At 37.3% G+C, this 21475-nt stretch overlaps 1 protein-coding gene across 3 annotated transcripts in view; it reads right to left on the minus strand.

Annotated features, from left to right (window-relative positions):
- Positions 1 to 12008, minus strand: part of TRPM7 (transient receptor potential cation channel subfamily M member 7) — a 165922-nt gene extending 153914 nt beyond the window's left edge. For 2 of the 3 annotated variants that reach the window (XM_007479943.3, XM_056810187.1), the window contains exon 1: positions 11732 to 11983. In XM_007479943.3, the coding sequence (XP_007480005.1) occupies positions 11732 to 11743 (12 nt within the window). In that variant the 5' untranslated portion in view covers positions 11744 to 11983. Of the gene's footprint in view, positions 1 to 11731 lie in introns of all 3 variants that reach the window. The other variant, XM_007479942.3, reaches the window with a different exon arrangement.
- Between the last annotated feature and the right edge of the window lie 9467 nt (positions 12009 to 21475).

Genomic DNA, 21475 nt, shown 5'->3' on the forward strand with positions numbered 1-21475 from the left:
TCAAAGAAGTATCAAAGTCCCCAAAATTCATAATAACCCAGTTAATGATAATAGCAAACAAATCCACTATCATATTTCATATGAGTTGCTGTGTGGCATCTTTAAAAACCTATGAACTGATGGCTATTTGTCATAATTTTTACAGATATAGCAAAACTTTTGACTTTGGCAAATATATTTTTAAACTAAGTAAATCTTATTTGGTCCAGAACATCACCAAGAAATCTAGATTGTTCTGGTGGAAATAAATTAAACTTAAGAGTTAAATTATTATGCATGTACAGAATCTCTTTTTGACTTCCCACTTTATATAAACTTTTTACCTTTAATACAACATTCTTTATAATATATAAATATTAAATAAATATCATCCATTCAGAAACCACTAGGTATCTAAAATTATTTCTGAAGACCCCTTAGAATTACCATTTAAATTTTGAGCTCATAAAATACTCCAAATGTTACATACAATTTAACCAGTTTTGTTGAAATCCATCCATCATCATCTATGTGACAATTAATTAAGGCAACATGTGACCTTTGATGGATCTAGTGGCAAGGGTTTTGGGCAAGATGTTCATGGGCATAATACAATGATATTTTGTTCTTCAGCAAAGGTAAAGGTACAAATTAAAGATCAATAAAGGCAAAAACAGAGTAGCTTAGAATGATTCAGCCTAACAGAAAGATATTGATTAGATTAATACAGATAAACTAAAAAAAAAATGTAAACCTTACAGCATTCAGTAAATATAATAATATTAGGAAAAGACAAGTTACAGGCAGGCAATGCAGTCAAAATCTTTTTCATCAATCCAATAGACTTGTTCTATATTATAGGAGAATAAACTCAAAATAGTTAGCAATAAACTTCCATATCTCTTTAAGTTTCCTTCCCCTCCTCCAGTATTTATCATCCATTCACATTTCTTTTGTCAGAGCTCTGAAGTTCATCATAGTGAGGGAGAATTCTGCACTGAACATAGTATTGAGGGATTTCAAAATGTATGTATTGTAGAGGTTGGGCAGGCCCAAATGCCAAAAGTGTGTAGGAAGATGAATCTCCCCTCTGAATCTCAGAATTATTCAAGCTAAAAGCAAGGATCCTTGTACCCAGGAACAGTAGTGTGAAGACACTCCAAAACTTTGAGCTGCTTGAGATAGGTAATGCACTGCTCTTTCATAGTGAGCCATGCTTTGTAACAAGTTTACTCCTTAAATAAAAGGAGACCCTGACTGAAGGTAAAGAGACTTTTTTAAGGGTTTTTAAGAGCTATTCTTCTGTGCTCTCTTCCCTATTTGCATATGAAGGAATGGGGCTTTGGTTTGGTGTTTTGAGTCAAGAGAGGAGAAAAAAAATAGGCTTATAATCCACTGATGTTGACTCCCTGTCAAAAACCTTTAGTAACACCCATCTAAACTGAGTCCAGGATCAGCTTAAGGAAAAAAAAAACATCTGCTTGAAAACTAGAAGGGGTGGGGTTTCTTTTCTCCAAGGTAAAAATGGCTGTGGCAGGTTAGAAAAACCCATGTGGGATGTGGAAAGAGATTAGGGTGGAAAGATTTTATACATTTATACCCTCAACTTAGAGTTAGCAGTGGAAGGCAGTAGCAGAGCAACACACTGGATGTGTGCAAGGGTGTGCCAGGAGCAGCGGGGCAGGGAGGCAGGAAGTAGGAAAACAGTGGCAGCGAAGGTACCAGCAGGCAGAGGATGGAGCAGCAGTGGCTGTGATGGTGTGAAGACAGGAGGGCTGGGTGGCTGGTGAAAAACTTACTAACTGAAAACCTCTCTTGAAAATATTTGAGAATTCTATCCCTTTGTAGGTTAGCCAAAAATGTGAAGATTAAAATTAATATATAAGTATTATATTTTATAGTTTTATTAATAATAACTAAAGCAAAAGAACTGCCTGAACTCAGGCAGGTTGCAGGTCAAAGAGAAAGAGAGAGGGAGGAGGAGTTACAGCCACTTAAATACAATCATGCAAAACCCGAGGATATAGGAAAAGAGAAATAGATTCTAGGTAATACAGAAAAGAATTTTCGGTAACGTAGGTTGTTGTTGTTTTTTTTTGAGATTCAAGAATTTCTAACTATACAGCAGAATACTATGCCATTTGGAAACAAATAGGAAGAATTCAAATAAGCATGGGAAGAACTGTATAAATGACAAGATCAAAGAAATCATAACCAGGAAATAATATGCATACATCAAGACAATAACATAAACTGAAAGAATGAAAAGAACTTGAATATTATGTGATTATATCAAAACTGGCCCAAGAAGAATATCTGAGAAAATAAATCTCCCTTCACTGCAGAGATGAGGGATTCTATATGTGGAATAATATCAGATTATTGGATGTGTTGGATGTTTACTGAATTGATATATCTTTTTCCTTTTCTTCGTTAATCTATGCTACAAGGGAAGATGCACTGGGTAGATTCTGGGAAGGGATATATTTAGAAATGTGATACAAAAATAATATTCATTAAAAGTAATTAAGATACCACTTTACATTTCAAAAACATTTTCTTCACAGCAATTCTCAGCAGTGATAGTAATATCACCATTTCACAGATGTAGAAACAAGTTCAGAGAAATTGTAACTTGCAACAAAAGAATCAGTATCTTGGTCAGAAAATAAATTAAGTGATGTCTTCCACACTAAAAAATTTGGTTTTTATGTATTTATATGTCCTTCAATGGATCCAAAATGTCACTTATATGGATGTTACCTCTTATCAGTACAAAGTCTTTTTAGAGGTTTATGATGAAAATTAATTATACAGAACTGCTGCATGCCACACAGGGAATTTTTTTTTAAATTTCCTCCTAAAAAGTGGGGGGAAAAAAAGTTTTGAGAAAACATTTTGAAAGCTGGGAAAGGAACAGGTAGCAGGATAGATAAAAAGCACTACGTTTGGAATCTAGTACCATATTAAGCTCTTTGAGGACAGAAATTGTTTTCAGTGCTTCTCTAGTGCCAAGCTCTGTGTCTGGCACATTGTAGGTGCTTAGTAAAATACTCAATGAAGTAAGTAGATGGCTTGAGTTCAAATCCCAGGTCTGCTCTTTAATGATTGTTACATTTTAACTATGTGACCAAAGACAAATCACTCCATCTTTCTAGACCTGTTTCTTCATCTGCAAAATGAAGGTACTGGATTTGATGCCCTCTAAGATGCCTTTCATGTCTTAAGTTTGGCACCATGTGAACAAGGAAACACAAGATAAAGACAAACTGCTAGACCTCATATCAAGTTAAGGGTAACCCAGTAAAAAATGGAGAAGTTTAGAATAGTAAACAAGAACAGTTGTCCCTCACTATATTATGGTTCACTTACCATGGCTTCACTGTATTGCAGGTTTTGTTGTTTTTTTTTTTTTAAATCTAATTCTGCAATGTGGAGTTTCTACTATATCCTGGGATTTTGCAGATGAATACCTTACTGTACACAATGGAAATGCAGTACCCCACTACAACTTGTGCTATTGGCTGTATTTGATAGAATGAAAGGCAACCAATAACAGCACTATGCTCTGTATCCTAGGTGTTTATTGGCTCAGTGACTATAGGTTAATAAGGGTATGGAAAAGGTTTATAGAAGAGTGGGGTGGGTTTATAAAGTTTTAAATATATATATAAATAAGAAAATAAATATAATAAATATAATGCCACTACTTCACGGATTTTGACCTATCTTGAGGGTCTCTGGAACAATAGGTAAAGGGGAATCACTGTATAGGAAGTCAGGTTTTTTACAACTCAGAGGCTAAGAGATAGATTATTCTTACTTGCTTTTTCTGTCCTGCCCTGTGATTTCTAATTCTCTGAGGACTTAAAAGGATCTACTTTTATCATCATGATATGGATCTCAAGCCTAAAATATACTATGTTTGGGGAAAGGGATGCTCAAGTATGTCCACTACCTCCCAGCCCCAGGGATTTCAGAGAAAAAGAGTCAACTGACTTTGTGGTAAAAACCCTATCTTTAGGGGGCAGAGATGCAGGGGGCAAAGAGTACAAGTACTTCTAACTGTACAGTTCCAGGAAAAGAAGCATATGTCCAACTCTCCCTCTTCCTCTTCCATGTGAACTAGAAAGCATGACCATTTCTGTTGCTACTAGAAAGACTAGGCAGGCTTATGGTTTTAGATAGCATTCAAGTATCCTATAAGAGAAATATAAACAGCTATGTGTCTCAGTAGATAGAGAGCCAGGACTAGACAGTAGATCCTGGGTTCAAATCTGGCCTCAGACACTTCCTAGCTATGTGACCCTGGGCAAGTCACTTAACTGCAACTGAGAAGCCCTTACTGTCCTTTTGCCTTGGAACAGATAAAATTCTAAACTAGAAGCTAAGATGGTAATGGATCTATACAAAAATATTAATAGCCATGCTTTTTGTGGTGGCAAAAAATTGGAAGATGAGGGGATGTCCCTCAGTTGGGGAGTGGTTAAATGAATTGTAGTGCATGATGATAATGGGATACTATTGTGCTATAAGGAATGATTAACCAACTGGATGATTTCTGTAAGAACTGGAAGTGCTTACACTAATTGATATGGAGTGAAATTAGCAGAACCAGGAGAACATTATACACAGTAACAAACACAGTTAGATAATCAAATGTAATAGACTGTGTTACTAATAGCAATGCATTGTAAGGGGTAGAAATGTAAGGAGTTAATAGAAAAGGTTGGATTATATTATTTAGGAGTAGGGTTGCCAGGAATTTACTCAAATTCCAAAGAGACTTATTTATAAAACATAGAAAGTATGAAAGTAAGAAAATCAGAGAGAGGATAGGGTAAGATATCTAGCCTACATACTAAGGAATTTGTTCTGGCCCCTGGCTCAAATCAGGCAGGGCTAATTATCCCTTAGCCAGAGGGTTTGCCTTAAGCCTTAACCCCAGGAGCAATGCACCTGGGGATGCACAAAGCCCCTCTCAATAGGGTAGGTCTCTCCTGAGGCTAGTCCCTTCAGAAAACCCAGGAAAGGAGTTAGCCTTTTTCACTCACCCTGCTTGGTAGTTTTAAGGAAAGTAGAAGCAGTCTGAGATCCTCAGTCAGAGCTCCTCCAAAGTCAAGTTGAGGACGAAAGACGAAAAGAGACCTTCATGGGAAGTTCTTGACATTTTTAAAGATCATTCTTTTTCATCACTTCCTCTGACTTCCTTCCATTTTACCTGTATCAATTATAGCTAAGGCTTTGCTTAGGATTTCCCAAGGGACAGTCAGTCGATTCTGATTTGTCACCCACAATCGCACACATGGGTCACAGACCTCCCCCACTTAAGTATAAGTGGGGCGTATACACTTCTTGTGATTAAATCTAAAAATGGGCAGGGGAGAGTTAATTTAATCTTCATAGCATTGATCCAGGACAATTCTTATGAGAAAGAATGCTAGCTAGCCACATCTAGAAATTTAGAAGAAAAACATATGATTGATCACTTGTTTATATGGGTATATGATTTGGGTTCTGGTTTTAGAAGATTAGTCAATTACAAAAAATGAATAATATTAAATAGGTTTTGAGTGATAATACCTGTATAACCCAGTGGAATTGCTTGACAGCTCCGGGAGCAGGGAGGGAAAGAGGGAGGGAATAAAATATGAATCATGTAACCATAGAAAAATATTTTTAAAACAAAATCATATTTGAAAAAATAAAAGGTAAGGATTGTTTTTAAGGAAGTTTAAAATGTGTTACACAGTACACTTCCTTTTATGGGAAATAATTTAACTTTGACTAAAGATAAAGAAAACTCATCCTCACAAACATAAATATTATACTGTGTTTTACTCAGTAAGATTTGTAGAGCTCTTCACCTCTAACATTATATTAAAATTTTCAAGAATGTTGGGCTTTTCCAGTTGGTGTTCCTCTTATCTCTTTACTTCAGTCTATGTTTAACTCTTAACAGTCAGGCACAGGATTCTGTCTGGTTACCAGGAAAAAACAATTAAACAATATTAATAAAATTAATAAACTTAATTTTACAAATGACACATAAGTCATAGGTTCTGCTAGTCTGTGGTTAGCTACATTCTAAAAATAGAATAAGAATTTTAGATCTGGAAAGAATCTTGGGCATGATCTAACCCAGAGGTGTCAAAGAACTTTCCTGAATGTTACCTGAACCAGAATAAAATGAAACTGGCAAATATTTAACAAAATAAAAATATAATAAAACATAGATAACATTTCATTTTAGAACTAAGTCAAATGTGGCCTGTAAGAATCTTTAAGTACAGATTAGCAGCTACTCCAGTTTCTATTTGAGTTTGACACCACTGTTCTAATCTATCAGCATGGTTCAGTGAAAAGGTCACTGACTTCAGCAAGTTTAAATTTCCTCTCCAATACTTTCTACCTCAGGTAATCTTGGGCAAATCACTTAAACTCTTTTGGCAAAAAACTGGACCAAAAGGCCAGCTAGGTCTCTTCCAGTATAAAAATAGGATCCCTGATAATTTTACAGGGAAGAAGAAAAAGAAACATGAATTTATTAAACACCTACTACCTATTATGTGCCAGGCCCTGTGATAAGTGCTTTTTACAAATACTTCATTTGATCCTCACAACAACCCTAGAAGATAGGGGCTATTTTATAGCTGAGGAAACTAAGGCAAAGGCCAAGTGACTTGCTGAGGGTCAGACAGTCAAATCATGTAATGAAGTTGGAGTCAAATTCAAGTTTTTCACTCCAGACCTATTGGTTTTAACCACTGTGCCACCCTGATTAGGAAAGAGACCTAAAGACTCTATTAGTTGTTCTCAATGATCAAATGAGATAATCAAGTGCCTGGCACACAGTAGGAACTTAATAAATGTTTGTTCCTTTCTTCCCTCTTGATGGCATTAACTGAAGTTATAAACCAATGATAATGGGGGGGAAGGGGCTTTTTTCCCTTCCAAAATTTTATTACGTCTTCTTTTAGGCTCACATTTACATTTATTTGCTTTGGTATTCTCAAAATCTTTTAGTCAAGACCCTTTTATAATCAATAAAATTATTGAGTACCCCAAAGAACTTCTGTTTATACAGATTCCATTTATCAATATTTACTATATTGGAAATAAAAATTGATATGGTTTTAAAAGTGTATTTATTAATATAATAATAATCAATAATGCACCTACTATGAGCCAAGCAATGCTAATACAAAAAGAAGCAAGACAGTCTCTGCCTTAAAAAAACTTACAATCTAAAAAGGGGAGAAAACATTCACAAATATAAAAAGTAAGCATTTACAAGATTAAATAGGAAATAATTAACAGAAGGAAGGCATTAGAATTAAGAGGGATTGGAAAAGGCTTCCTACAGACAGTAAAGTTTTAATTGGGATTCAAGGGAAGTCAGTATTTGGAGCAGAGGAGGGAAAAAGTTTGAGCATGGGAAATGGCAAGAGAGAATTATAAGCCTACATATTTCATGGGGGAAAAAAAAAACACCACCAACTAAATTTTCCAAAATGAAATTTAGTGAGAAGAGTGGCACTGTTTTTCATATTTTTGCACATCTCTTTAATGTCCAGCTTGACAGAAGACAGCTGAATTTTCCTGTTTTGCCTTTAAATTTGTTGAGATAGTTGTCCTGGTTGAAGTAAATGAAGAAAATCAATTTCAAACAGGTATGTAGTTGGAAAAGAATAGACTATTTTAATAGGTATGGCATATTAGTATTATAAAAATAACAATTCAAGAGTAGACAGGACATGTATTCTTATCATACTAGTTTTGTTAAGGAGGAAACTAAAGTTCATAAAGGTTAGGTAACCTACTTATAAGTTTACAGGATTTTGGTGTTTTGTTGTTTTTTAAACCAATCTTTGAATTGATTTTTATTATGCCCTATTTCAGGACTGTATAGGCCGATTTACTGTTTTTATTTTTTTAACATTTTAATTTTAATTTCCTTACAAAAACAAATAAAATGAGTATTTCTGTAACCAAAGAAAGACTGTACACAAATGATATCACAAATCTCTTATATGTTTAGCTTACTTTTCTTCATATCTATACAATAAATCCCAACAAAACTTTCAAAGCTTTCCTTCTTTTCTGTTTTCTCCTGGATATAACATTCTCTTCATTTATTTCTTTATAGATTTATAGGATGTGAAGAAAATTTAGGTCTCTTTAAATTGTCTCTAAGTAGTCTGAGGATTAATTATTAAAATATTTGCATATTTTTATAAAAGGTCAACAATCAGAATCTTTTAAAAGATTTGTAATTTAATTTATAAGAATACAAGTCATTCTCCAAATGATAAATGGTCAAAAAAATTTGAACAAGCAATTTTCAGATGAAGAAATCAAAGCCACCAACAATTATATGGAAAAAAATGTTCTCTAAATTACTCTTGATTACATAAATGCAAATTAAAACAACGCTGAGGTACCACCTCATACCTAACAGATTGATCAATATGGCAATAAAGGAAAGTGGTAAATGTTGGGGGAGGGAGTGGCAAAATTAGGACACTAATGCATTGTTGGTGGAGTTGTAAACTGATCAAACCATTCTTGGGGGCAATTTGGAATTACTCCCAAAAGCAAGTATATTTTAAAAAAAGCTGGAAAGATGTGCAGAAACTGATGCAGAGTGAAATACACAAAACTGGAAGAGCATTGCACATCATAACAGCAATATTGGACAATGATTATCTGTGAAAACTTGGTTACTCTCAGCAATGCAATGATCTGGGACAATCCCGAAAGACTTATGACAAGGAATGCTATCCACCTCAGAAAAGATCTGTTGGAGTAATCTTTCACATCAGTGTATTTTTTGTTTTATTTTGGGGTTTTGGTTATGTATGACTTTGCTCTTACAACAATGACCAATATGAAAATGTATTTTGCATGGCAATTAAAAAATGGAAAAAGAAAGAAAAAAAAGAATTTGAGAATTTAAAACAATTCAAAAATAAAACCAATTATTTTATGGAGGCATAAAATTATTTCAAAAAAACAAATTATTTCAAAATAAAAATAAATTCATTTTCTAAAATTAGTGAATATGGGGTAAATTAATTTAAAACATCCTCCACATTAAACATTTTATTCAGTTCAAATCACTATAAATGGTTCAAGTAAAATTTAAGTTCTTTCTATGATCAATTCTTCTCATTTTTTGTCTATAGGCAAAAATATTACAAAAAAAGGGAGGAAACCTAAGGTGGGGACTTTTTAAAAATGAGACTCTTGTAATTTACTAGGATGGTAAAGAGAATGACAAGAAAAGGTGAGGAAATAAACCACTCTTCAAAGTAAACACTAACCTGTATATTTGGGAGGGGGGGGAGGAAATATATATATTCTAAATAGTTTCCTATCACTAACCTCTGGCTGGTGAAATAAAACATTAGTTAATTCAATATATTCTAGTTGGCTAAAGGGGAGTGGCAGTAGGGGTGGAGTGGGCAATAGCCAGAACTTAAATTAATAAAAATATCAAATTTTTCCAGTAGAAAAAAATGGATTAAAAAATCAACTTTTAAAAATCAGATCTAATTCCAATCTAATATATACTTTTAAAAAGTAGTTTTAAAGTTTTATGGTTTCAATTTTCAAAGTAAAGGCTATTGTCCTTAAGGATAATGTATTTTAACCTCAAAAACTTGTTAAAAATAGGAACTATGATTTCTAATAATATATTCAAGACACATTCAGGTAAACTTTTTAAAGTCACAATATACATTAAGTAACTTTTAGGAAGTTCCTACTAAATACTCAGGAAAAATCAAAGAAAACTGTTTTCAACAGTGTTCCCTCTCAAAGATAAAAAGTCTTTCTTTTCTCAATTCAAAAAATATCTCCAGAAAAAATAAGATGTTAAAAATCGAAGATGAGAATATATTAAGTTTCAATAAGAAAAGAAAATGCACAGATTACTGGGGGTGGGATATATAGAGAAAAAGAGGTCTCTGGGAGATAAATTAAAGGAAGGCAGTAGAAGCAAGAGAAGTTTTTGGAGACAATTAGTCCTAAATTTTGAGGGAAAAGTTCCCATTGATTTGCAATATATTATGAACTTGTTATGATCAGAAGACTCTATTTGGGAATATCTTTACCTACTATCAGGAAAGGTGTTTTTTTCCCCCTTTATAGATGCTACTCTGAAGATGAATGAAATTACTATCAATGCCAAATTCCCATTTCAGTTTTCACATGCAGGTCACAACAAAAAATTTTTAGTCAAAATTCCTCCTTCAAAAAAAGGAAACCTATAAGTATATGAGTTCTGCAAAGTATAAAGGGAATATAAAATAAAACTAATGCAATTTTGATGAGGAAAAAAAGAGATCAAATCAGTCTTCCTGAGTGACCAACAAATCCAAACTGTAAAATTCAGACTCTTTAGTCAACCTTATTCATGTATCTGACCAAAAAAAAAAAAGTTGACTACCACTATTTTCCAAATTAAAGTAACTGAGGGCAGCTAAGTGGCTCAATAAATAGACAGCTTGGCCTGGAGCCCGGAGGGTCTGGGTTCAATTTTGACCTCAGACACTTCCTAGCTGTATGATGCTGGGCAAGTCGCTTAATCCCAATTGCCTAGCCTTTACCGTTCTTCTGTCTTGCAACCGATATTTAGTATCGATTCTAAGACAAGGTAAGAGTTAAAAAAAAAAGAAGAAATTAAAGTAACTAAAAGGTAACTAAAGATGAATGAGACATCTGAGCCCTGTATAAGAGTTAAGTCCCTTTATAACAAGATTTTACACCACTTAAAATAGCTTCAAGTTCAGCAGAAGCACAGCTACTTACACAAATATAAAACACGATGTTACATGCAACGTAATAAACATACTCATAAGAAGTATCCAACACTTGAATGCGGGTCCAAGTCACTAGCAAAGAAATTGTTCACATCTGCCTTCAAGCATCAAAAAACTACACTCTCAAATTACTGCAATGCACCTCTTCTCCCTCTCCATTCACTCACTCCGCACTTTCTGTTTAGAACGCAACTCGCCCTCTAGGGCAAAGAAGACGGTTCGGCTTCTCGGCAACACACAACATCACCTAGTGGTCCCTTCGGCAGTAACCTCGTAAGATGACTTAAGTCATGCAAATTAAAAAAAAAAAATCTGAATCTAGAGCTAGCTCCCATTTCCAAAAAGAACTCGTCATAAACACTAAGAAACCCCACACTACCTGCGAAGGAAAATCGCCGGGGCACCGCTGCGCAGTTGGATAAGTGCCTCTCCGAGTCCAATTGCCCTCAAGTCCTTTTTTGTCCCACTCTCTCCCCGCCTCCCTCCCTAGCACCTTCCCCCGTGGCCTCAGCTCCAAGCTTGGCTCACACATCTGCCTGCAGCTGGCGCTGAGGGGAAAAGGGGGGGGGGCAAACAGCCATGCTTCCCCGGGATGCGAAGGTTGGGGGGTGGAAAGGGGACTGGAACAGTAGTAGCGCCGGGGCTGCTGACTTCAGCTAGGTGCCTTTCTGCCGCCACTATCTCGAGGGCTCACGCGCTGGGGTCCCTGCCCAGGTGGTCCACGCGCTAGGGCTGGTGCCGGTCCTGCTCGCACCCCAGCCCTCCAGCCTAGCTCAGCGACTTCCCGCGGCCAAGCCCCAGTTCCCTGGACCGGCCCGCTATTCGGTTTTCGGCGCTCCAGTCCTCCCCTTCCCAGCGGTCCACCGGAACGATTCACCGTCAGCCCTACCGCCCCCCCTCTGGCGGGGCCTGTGTGGGTCCCGTACCATTCTCCTCATGGGGCGGACTCCGGAAGGGCAGCAACTCCACCACCTCCTCCTCCGCGGCCTGCAGCCATCTATCGGGAAGCGTCTCCGAAGGCGGCAGCAAAAGCCGCCGGACAAGAACAGCCCAAGGATACCTCCTCAGAACTAACTCAGCTCCGGTGCTAGAAGCAGCAGCAGCAGAAGCCGAGTCTTTCATAATTGTGCGACCAACTCCTGCGGATGACTGGCCACAGGGACGCGCCCGCGCCCGCCTCCGCCGCCCGACGGAGTCGGAGACACACCACGTGAGGGACGCGTCATGCGCGCCGCCGCCGCCTCGAGCCCGCGGGTCACGTGACCCGCCGCCCACCGTAGGTCTGGCTTCTTGATTCCTATGTTCTGAGTTGGGTACTTTACTCTTCACTTTGGGCACAAGTGTCTGAAGGAGACGCTGTGGTTGGGGGTGACTCGAATCCTAAGTGGGGAGACGAGAACCCAGAAAGATGACAGTTAAAGCCGCCCCCTAAGGCTGCTGAGATACAGCCTGGTTTTGTCTTCTTATCAGCGTCTACTTAGTGCCTCCCAGAACTGAGCTGGAGCTGAAGTCTAAGGACTAAGGACCTTTTGGTCCCCCTCGTTAAGGACCTGACCTGCTTGCCCCTCCCGACTGCGGGGTGTGTGTCCAACGGCCCCTAGTCGGGTTTCCTCTTATCCAGTGCAACCACCCTTCTTCCAGTCACCTAAGTTATTATTCAGTTCTATCAGTCTCTTCCTAACCCCATGGACCATAGCAGCAGGCTCTTCTAGCCTTTACTATCTCTTGAAATCTGGCCTCTAGTTCTGTTTGTTTTTTCTATGACACTGTCAGGTTAATCCTCTCCTGTCTTCTTTTCCTTTCACCATCAATCTTTCCCAACATCAAGGTCTTTTCCAGTGAGTCCTGTCTTCTCATTGTGTAACTAAAGGATTTAAACTTTCCTTATAGGCTGGGTCTGATAGCCAGTATTGCTCCAGAGGAAACCATAATCTTGATTATACAGACCTTTGTCAGCAAGGTGATGTCTCTCCTTTTTAATTTGCTGTACAAATTTGCAATGATCTTTGAGCCCAAGAATGTAACTGCTTCCATTTCTTCTCCCACTATTTTCAAGGAAGTAATAGGACTAGTTTGGAATAACAGGCAAATTTGGCCTTAGAATACAAAATGAAATAGGGCAGAGATTAATAGAATTTTATCAAGATAACTCACTGATCACAGCAAACACTTTTTCTACAACCCAAGAGGTGACTCCATACATGGCCATCACCAGATGTTCAGTATCAAAATTAGGTTGACAACATATTTTGCAGCCAAAGATGGATGCCAATCACAAAGATGCCATCACTGCTCTATACAGTCAAAACAAGAGCAGGAGCTAACTGTGAGTCTTTTTGCAAAATTGAAGAAAATAGGGAAAACCATTAGTCACCTTAAAGAGTCAATCAATCCAGGACCTACTTCCACTCTATGCGTCTTCCCTCCTCTCTTTTCTCATCTGGCTACACTACTTTGGGACTTCTCTGACTTTTCCACCATGCTCCAGGAAGCTCATTGTTGGGTTAAACATAATCATCCTATTAAAGAATCCATCAGCCTAGGTACTCCACCCCATCACCACCCTCTGTCTGATGGGAGGGTGGAGCCAGGAACTCCAAACCTTCTATATTGATGATGTGTCATCACCTTACTAGACTATAAACTTCAGGAAGGTTATAGCCTATCCAGTACTGTGGACAAAGAAGGTGCTGAATATTTTTTCAATGATCTCCTCACTTTTTCCTCTGGCTCCTCTGGCTCCACCCACTCATATGCTCCTGAATAATCTTCCCAGTAAATATTTTCAATCTGTTAAAAAAATTTCAATAGGTTCTCAAACATTCAGTGTAAAGTCTAAATAACTGAACCTGAAGTTAAAGGTTTTCCAGTCAACTTTCACCCCATCTCTACTGTTTCATTTCTCATTATTTCCAACCATTCTACTCTAGTCAAAATAATTGTACTGCAAAAATGCCATGTGTCAGCTTTTTTTATGGAACCCCCAAGTTTGCCCTTGACCCTCGGGAACTTGCCTTAAGAGAAATCCCAGATTGACTTTGTCTTAGACTGAACAATAAACCTTAAAGTACCCAATGAGGGGCAGTTGGGTAGCTCAGTGGATTGAGAGTCAGGCCTAAAGATGGGAGGCCCTAGGTTCAAATCTGACCTCATCTACTATGTGACCGTGGGCAAGTCACTTAATTCCCATTGCCTAACCAACACTTAATATTGTTTCTGAAGCATCCCAGGTACATTATCATCTTGAAAGTATTATTGATGTATTAATATTGTAACCTATGTGCTCATGTACCAGACTCAGCTCATATTATTTCTTGATCATTGTATTTAATTGGTTTTCTATTCATTCTGACCACTCTCCAAACCTACAATTCAAAAGTCAGAATTCCTGGGCTGGACATTAGCTACCACAGGGTCCTAGCTCCTACCTTGACAGACCAGATTCCTTACCAAGTCACCTGTTTGATTAACCTTCTCCTCTGTGATTATGTGATTGTCAATTAAGCCAAAGTTAAAACCTATACCATGCCACATAATCATTAGTTACCTCCCACTTCACATTCCTAAATTCTCCTATAAAAGTTTGGAGACTCGTGCAGATCCCTCTCTCTCAATACCATCAGAGAAGCACACACAATGGAACCCATGTTTTTAAACTCCTTTTCTTTGACTCTCTCTCTCTCTCTCTCTCTCTCTCTCTCTCTCTCTCTCTCTCTCTCTCTCTCTCTCTCTCTGTCTCACTCATTTTCCCTCAGATTCCAATCTCCTTCTCAGGTGTCCACCCACAAATATATTTATTTGTGGCTGCAGGCAGCTAGTTTCTAAGGCAGAAGGTAAGGGTTTTTTAAAAAAAAAAAAGGTACTCAATGATCTCAGCTTAGATAGAATTAGTAGATATAATCAAATCTTAAATGCCCTTTTTTCTTAGAAGTTTCTTCTATTATATCAAAATGACCTCTCTTGGGTGGTCCTTCCCTTGTGTCCATTGAAAAGCCATTCAACTGAATCTTCCTGTCCTTTATTTCCTCAAAAAGTATATAAGACCCCAAGTTTTTCAGTTAATTGGAACATCTCCTTTTGGGATGCTTTTTTCGCAGAGACATTATTCCCAGAGTCCTAGAGCTTTGACTCTTGAGTAGCATTTAGCACTTGACTCTGTGCAGTGGCCAATCAGAGAGCATTGTCTTCCTTCACCTGATTAAAGATTTATTCTTTCTAAGTACTTTGGTGGTTCTGTGTTTTTCAAGGTTGACACATACAATGCTATTTCCATACTGTTCTCTAGTTTGTAATATAATCAAAGATTAATTTTATTTCTTGTGTATATGTCAAATTTATCCAAATTAAAGCCCTTGAGAGCAGTCTTTCTTTTTTTCAATCTAGCCACTAATGTAGAAATACATGGTTGTTGGCAAACATGTTAGTCCAGAAGCATAAAGTTAAATTCTGGCCCTAAAATTGTTGTAGAAATCTCAGAATGGCCTTCTCCTTCATCTCACACCTTCAATGAGTTGCCAAATCTTCCTTCTTTTACATTCATAGCGTTTTATATTTACATTCTCTTATCTCCTACCTTTGCAGTCTTCTTACATCCTGCTCCCTAGTCTTTAATCCAGGGACACTGACCTCCATGAATAAGATACAGTACTTTGTCTCTCAACTCCAAGCATTTTCTCAGTGAGAGAATGTAATGCTCTCCTTCCTTATCTCTACCTACTGACTTCTCTAGCTTAAGTTCCAACTAAAATTCTGCCTTCTAAAAAAATGTCTAACAGCATCAAGTGAGAGATGACAGGCTAAGTGGAGAGGCCCCAGGTGACCTTGTGGATGCATATCTGAGTTCTTTGCCTACCTCATGGTTTGCTCTTAGGTCCTTTAGAGTCGTTCTCCTTTATGACTCAGATCAAGCACCATCTACTACATGGAAGTCATTCCTAGTCCCTTTAACTGTTATAGTTCTTCCTCTAAAATCATCTTGTTCTTGACTACTTTGCACATATACATACACATTCACTTTATGCTGAATACATATTTATGTATTTTTTCTACTCAATTAGAATGTAAGCTCTTTCACTGAGGGATTGTTTTATTCTTTGTACTTATGACTCCATTGCCAAGTATATAATAAGCACTTAATACTTATTTCTTGCTTGATTGCCAGATTCCTTTCTCTTGTTTAACTGCCCACACTAAACACATTCCTGCTTCTTACTATCCCTGCCCTCAACACTTTGTTTTGGTAATGTTTAAGCTCTGACTGGCTTTTACTCAGTAAATCAGAGAATTTAGCTTTTTAAGGAGAACGTAGGAAGGAGATAGAAAGAATGAGGTTATCCTAACTCTGCAAAAGAATCACCAAAATAAACAACTTTACTTTGATCCATATAAAATAACATTTATACCCTCTTCAGTTATCCTATATACAAACAACATTTATGTTACAAAAAGCATATATACTTTAAAATATGCAGAACCTTTCTTGGCAATTTGTTTGGTACAGGATTAAATTTCAAATTATATTATAACGTGCAATATATTTTGATTTTGTTTGAGAAGTACTTACAGTCAGTAATAGCCCCTTTCCTCTCAATAGAATTTGAAAAGGAAAGCTAGATTCTTAGTTCAGCAGTAGTTGGACAGTCACATTTGGAAGACAATCTTGGCTGTATTACAGAGAAAAAAAACAGCCCTATGAGAGCCTCAGGCAACCATTACCCCACAGTAAACAGATGCACCTATCAATCATCTCTGGCCCTTAAATCCTGCTTGGACTAAAGCCATTCTTTACAAACTGAGGAACCAAATAAAGCCGGATGCTTCCATTCACCGCATTTAAGAATTTACACTAGAAGATATTTTTCAGTCTGCAGAAGAAGAGAGTTTGAAAGGAAAGACCAGAGAAGGCAAACAAAAACCTTACTGTATAATAGGACAAAACAAGCTTAAAATTGTTCTGGAGGCAGCAAAAATCATTCATTCACTTATTTAAATATTTATTGGAGTGCCTACCATGCCAGACATTGTAAGAGATACAGAGATGTATAAGAAACTGACAGTCTCTGCCCTGAAGAAGTTTATAATCTGTCAGGAGATAAAGCAGATATACAACCTAACTGTCTTCTGGTTTTGTGTCACCCAAAAACCAGAATTTCTTGTAGAGAGAGATCCATTTTGTTTGAGGTAACCAGTCAAGACTTCACAGAAAAGTGTAATTTGTTAGGCCTCAACTTAGAGTTGGGCAGATAAAACGAGAATGGTGAGTAAGTCATTTTAATCAGTCAAGTCCATCTGAGGCAGAAAGGGAAATAGATGAAACTAGATACACAGTGGGTTGGCATTAGGTTAGGGATTTGAATGCCAGGCTAAGGCATTTAATTTTTATATATGTAGCCAGTTTCCTCTGGCTCATGGTACAACAGACAGGCAGGCTACATATCTCTTCAGGCTTCTAAGATACCCCAAGGGCTTAGGATATTTCTTCTTTATAGCCAGAGACTTAAGCCCTCACCAGTTAAGTTTCCTGTACCTTTCCTAACAGACATAAGCACCTCAAGTCCATGTAACCACTTATCGTCAATTAGCTTATAAAAGGAATATTTATTTCACCAAAAACAATGGTACAAATTATCCCCCTAAAATTTTAGGGACACCCTCCTACTTACTCTACCTCTTTCTCTGAGGAGAGTGGGCTCATTGCTAGCATAGTTCCTATATAACTTTGGGCCCCACCAAGTTTATAACTAGATGCCATGAGGTGGCTGGATGAATCCTTATCTTAGGGATCTTGGTTTTGTCCCAAAGGCATTTCTAAAGGTCACTCCTTGATCCAGGATGAGCTGGAAACAAAAATCCAGATTCTGGGATTATAGGATGCTGTTCTCTTAGCTAAAATGGAAGAGCAAACTGTGAGGCAGGCAAAGAACTCAGACATGCATCCACAAGGTCACCTGGGGCCTCTCCACTTACCCTGTCATCTCTCACCTGATGCTGTTAGCAACGGAGTCCAAAAGATACTTCAAAAGCACAACTCAAGGGAAAATGGCCAAGAAGACCAAGCTGAGTCTGACTCAAGTCTTTTTGAAGATGCCACTAGCTCTGGTTTTAGCCAATCCAAAAACGCTTTTACTAACCATGTGATTAGCATACTGAAACTAGTTACAGATTATCTCTGCATACTTTGATTTCTCCAGACCTTTCCATTTCACATCTTCAGACTTTCCCAGAAACAGACTCCTCAGTCTCCATGTGGGGAAACACCCTCAAAATGTGATCCATGTTCAGGCACTAGACCCACATTACATATATTAAGCAATAGAAATCCAAAATCTTTTTTAAAATTTCTATTTCATTGTCATTCCTTAAGCATAGCATTTCTAAAATAAAATATATCCTAGATTATTTCCCTTCCAAGAGCCTCCTAATTTCTTTCTTTTCTCATGGTATCACCATTTAGTCCAAGAGGCTCAGAACCTTGCAATTATTTTTGGCTCCTCTCCTTTCTTTACTTCCCATGTGTAAACAAAGAATTTAGTTAATTTTTCCTTTTTTGAAAAAAAATTGCTGAAAGCTTCTGTTTTGTTTTTTAATATAATTTCCTTTTTCTGCCGTCTGTTGTAACTAGTGAATCATCCCTTAAAACAAAGAATTTTTAAAGAAAAGAGAAAAAAATACTTTAGCAAAATCAATCCATTAATAAATATTGATTAAGCCCTTATTAAGTACCAGACACTGTCCTAAATGCTGGGGATACATAAAGAGGCAAAAGATAATCCCTGCCTTTAAGGAATTTACAATCTTATGGGAGAAACAACATATAAACAAACATATACAAAGCAAACTATATATGGAATGAATAAGAAATTATTAACAGAGAGAAGTCATTGGAATTAAGGGAGTTCAGTAAGGCTTCCAGTAAAAGATGTGATTTTAGTTGGGACTAAAAGGAAGCCACGGAAGCCAATAAGCAGAAAAGAAGTGGAGGTGTGGAAGACAGCTAGAGAAAATGCCCACAGCCTAGAGATGGTTTGTCTTGATTGTGGAACAGCAGGAGACCAATATTGCCTAGACAGAAGAATATGTGCTAAAGAGTAAAGTAGAAAGGACTATTTAGGAAAGAGGTAGATAGGTTTTAAAGTACTTTGTATGCCAAAGAGAGTATTTTGCACTTTATCCTGGAAGCAACAGGCAATGGCTAGAGTTTATTCAGTAGGGATTGGGGTTGACATGATCAGGCCTGTGCTTTAGGAAGATAACTTTAATGGCTGAATGGAAGATGGATTAGATTTGGAAGAGCCTTGAGGAAAGCAGACCTACCTGCAGGCTATAACAATAGTACCAGTGTGAGGTGATAAACTACATATATATATATATATATTTTTTTTTTCCCCCAATAGGATTCTAGGGTCCCAATTAAGCTCAGGTCCTTGTTCTCAATGGAGCCAACCAACCTTCCCCTTCTCCCTTAGTTCAGATTCCTTGTGCAAGATCTCAGAAATGTCCTGCAGAAAGAACCCTGTCTACGTTAACACTGGAAGTCAAAGTTTAAGGTCAGAGAAAGGCAAGGACTCTTACTAACAAAGGAAGAGCCTTCCATGGAAGGGCTACTTTATTTTAGAAAACAGAAACATAGAGGCAGCTTTTGGGTAATCCAATTTTTATAGTACCTATCCAAACTCTGAGCTGTCTTTGAGATTGCCCTTTGGACTTACCTTTTTTGTTCTATTTCCTGAATTTACAGATTCCCTGACTGGAATTTTGATTGCTTAGACTTCAGACTTCATTAGCCTTTTTTTAAGACTCTATGTTATCATCTACCTAATTGCTGCAGAATGACTGACTTGATGAGTGTTTAATTTCATATATTTTGTTGTATCTGTAGTTACAACCTATCCTATTGACTTTGCCCTGGCCTATGCTTGGCTAAACTGTTTCCTGCATTTAGATTAGTACTACTTCTATCCCAGATAATTGTCCAAATGGCAGCAAAACAACTCCATGATCAATCCATTTAGTGTTGAATACTGCCATTGCTGAGGCCTTCGTCACAATAAACCTGGATTTAAGTGTTCCTCTAGTGACCTAGTATTTTCTCACTCTGTTCAATTAAGTTCAACAAGAAAGTATTAAGCATTTTTATTTATTGTTTATTATTCAACAAAAATTTATTAACTATATTCCATATTCTCTACTAAGTGCTGGAAATAAAATTATATAAATGAAATAGACCCTGCGTTTAAAGATATTACATTTTCCTTGGTGTGGGGGAAATTGGGAAGGGAGAGACATGTACCCAAAGAAGTAAATAATAAAAATATACCTCCCCAAAAGTTCTCCAATATAATCCCACATGTTGCTACTAGATTAATCTTCCTAGCCTAGAGCTTTTATTATTTGAAATACCCTATTTAAACTAGAGTATTTATTTCCAAAGTCCAAATCTGATACTTCATTCTGGTATAGAGATGATATCTCAAGGTTATATAGATAGAATACAAGTATTGCCAGATCATAATTAGATCGAAAGACATTGTACCAAGGCTCAGTAAAGGAATGTGAATCATCCAAGTACCAGACTAAGTGGAGAGGATTATCATTAAAAGTGTGGCTACCAAGTGGTAAAATTTCTTTTAGCAATAGCAACTTTAAGTTTAACTAGTAGAGAAGTTTTTATCCTCATTAGTGAAGAAAATTGAGGGGTAGAGTCAAGATGGTGGCTTAGTAGCACCAAAAGCTGAAACTACTGATTCTCCCTCCATACCAATCTTTAAAAAGTGCTTTGAAAAGACAGGAATCCAAACCCAACAGCAAGGAGTCACAGGGCTCTCCCACTGAACACAACTTGAAAGGTAGGCAGAGAGAGTTAATTTTCATGGGATAAGGGGGAACCAGAAGCAAAACTGCACACAGAGGTGGGCTGACCAACCACCTCCCCTTTCTACCACTCTGTGTTCTGTGATTGCATGTAGGCTAATTTCAGGATCTCGGGATGGGTGCTATACCAGCATAAGAGCACCTCAAACCCACCTCTTAAAGTCCCAGATCCTGGCACCAACCCAAAGCAAGGACCAGAAGTACATCTGGCTGGGCATATTCAAGCTTCTATGACTGGCTGCATTAAAGACTTAGCCTTAGGACAAATTAGCTTACCCTGCCTAATCCTGCAAATCAGCAGAGGAGAGAGAATCAGCAAGCAGCTTGCAGAATTCCCAGTCCAAAGACAAAAAACCCAAAAGGATGGAAAAATGAGGAAACAGAAAAAGCACATAACTCTTGAAAATTTCTATGGAAAAAAGAGCAAAGAGCAAAATCAACAAGAGATGAGGAAATCCAAGCAACTACAAGCAAAACAACAACAACAACAACAACAAAACAGAAATTGGTCTCATCTCTGGAAGAACTCAAAAAAGGAATTCAAATATCAAATAAGGCAGGTTAAAGAAAAATGGGGAAGAGAAAATAACAGCTTAAAAAACAAAACTGGTCAACTGGAAAAAGAGGCACAAAAATCCAATGAAGAAAAGAATGTCAAGAAAAGTAGAATGGACAAAATGGAAAATGAGGATTAAAAGTCATGGTAGAAATTTAATCTTTTAAAAATTAGAATTAGGTAAATAGAAGCTAATGTCTTCATAAGACATCAAGGAACAGTAAAACAAAATCAAAAGAATGAA

Source organism: Monodelphis domestica, chromosome 1, assembly GCF_027887165.1.
Source record: "Monodelphis domestica isolate mMonDom1 chromosome 1, mMonDom1.pri, whole genome shotgun sequence".
NCBI lineage: Eukaryota > Metazoa > Chordata > Mammalia > Didelphimorphia > Didelphidae > Monodelphis > Monodelphis domestica.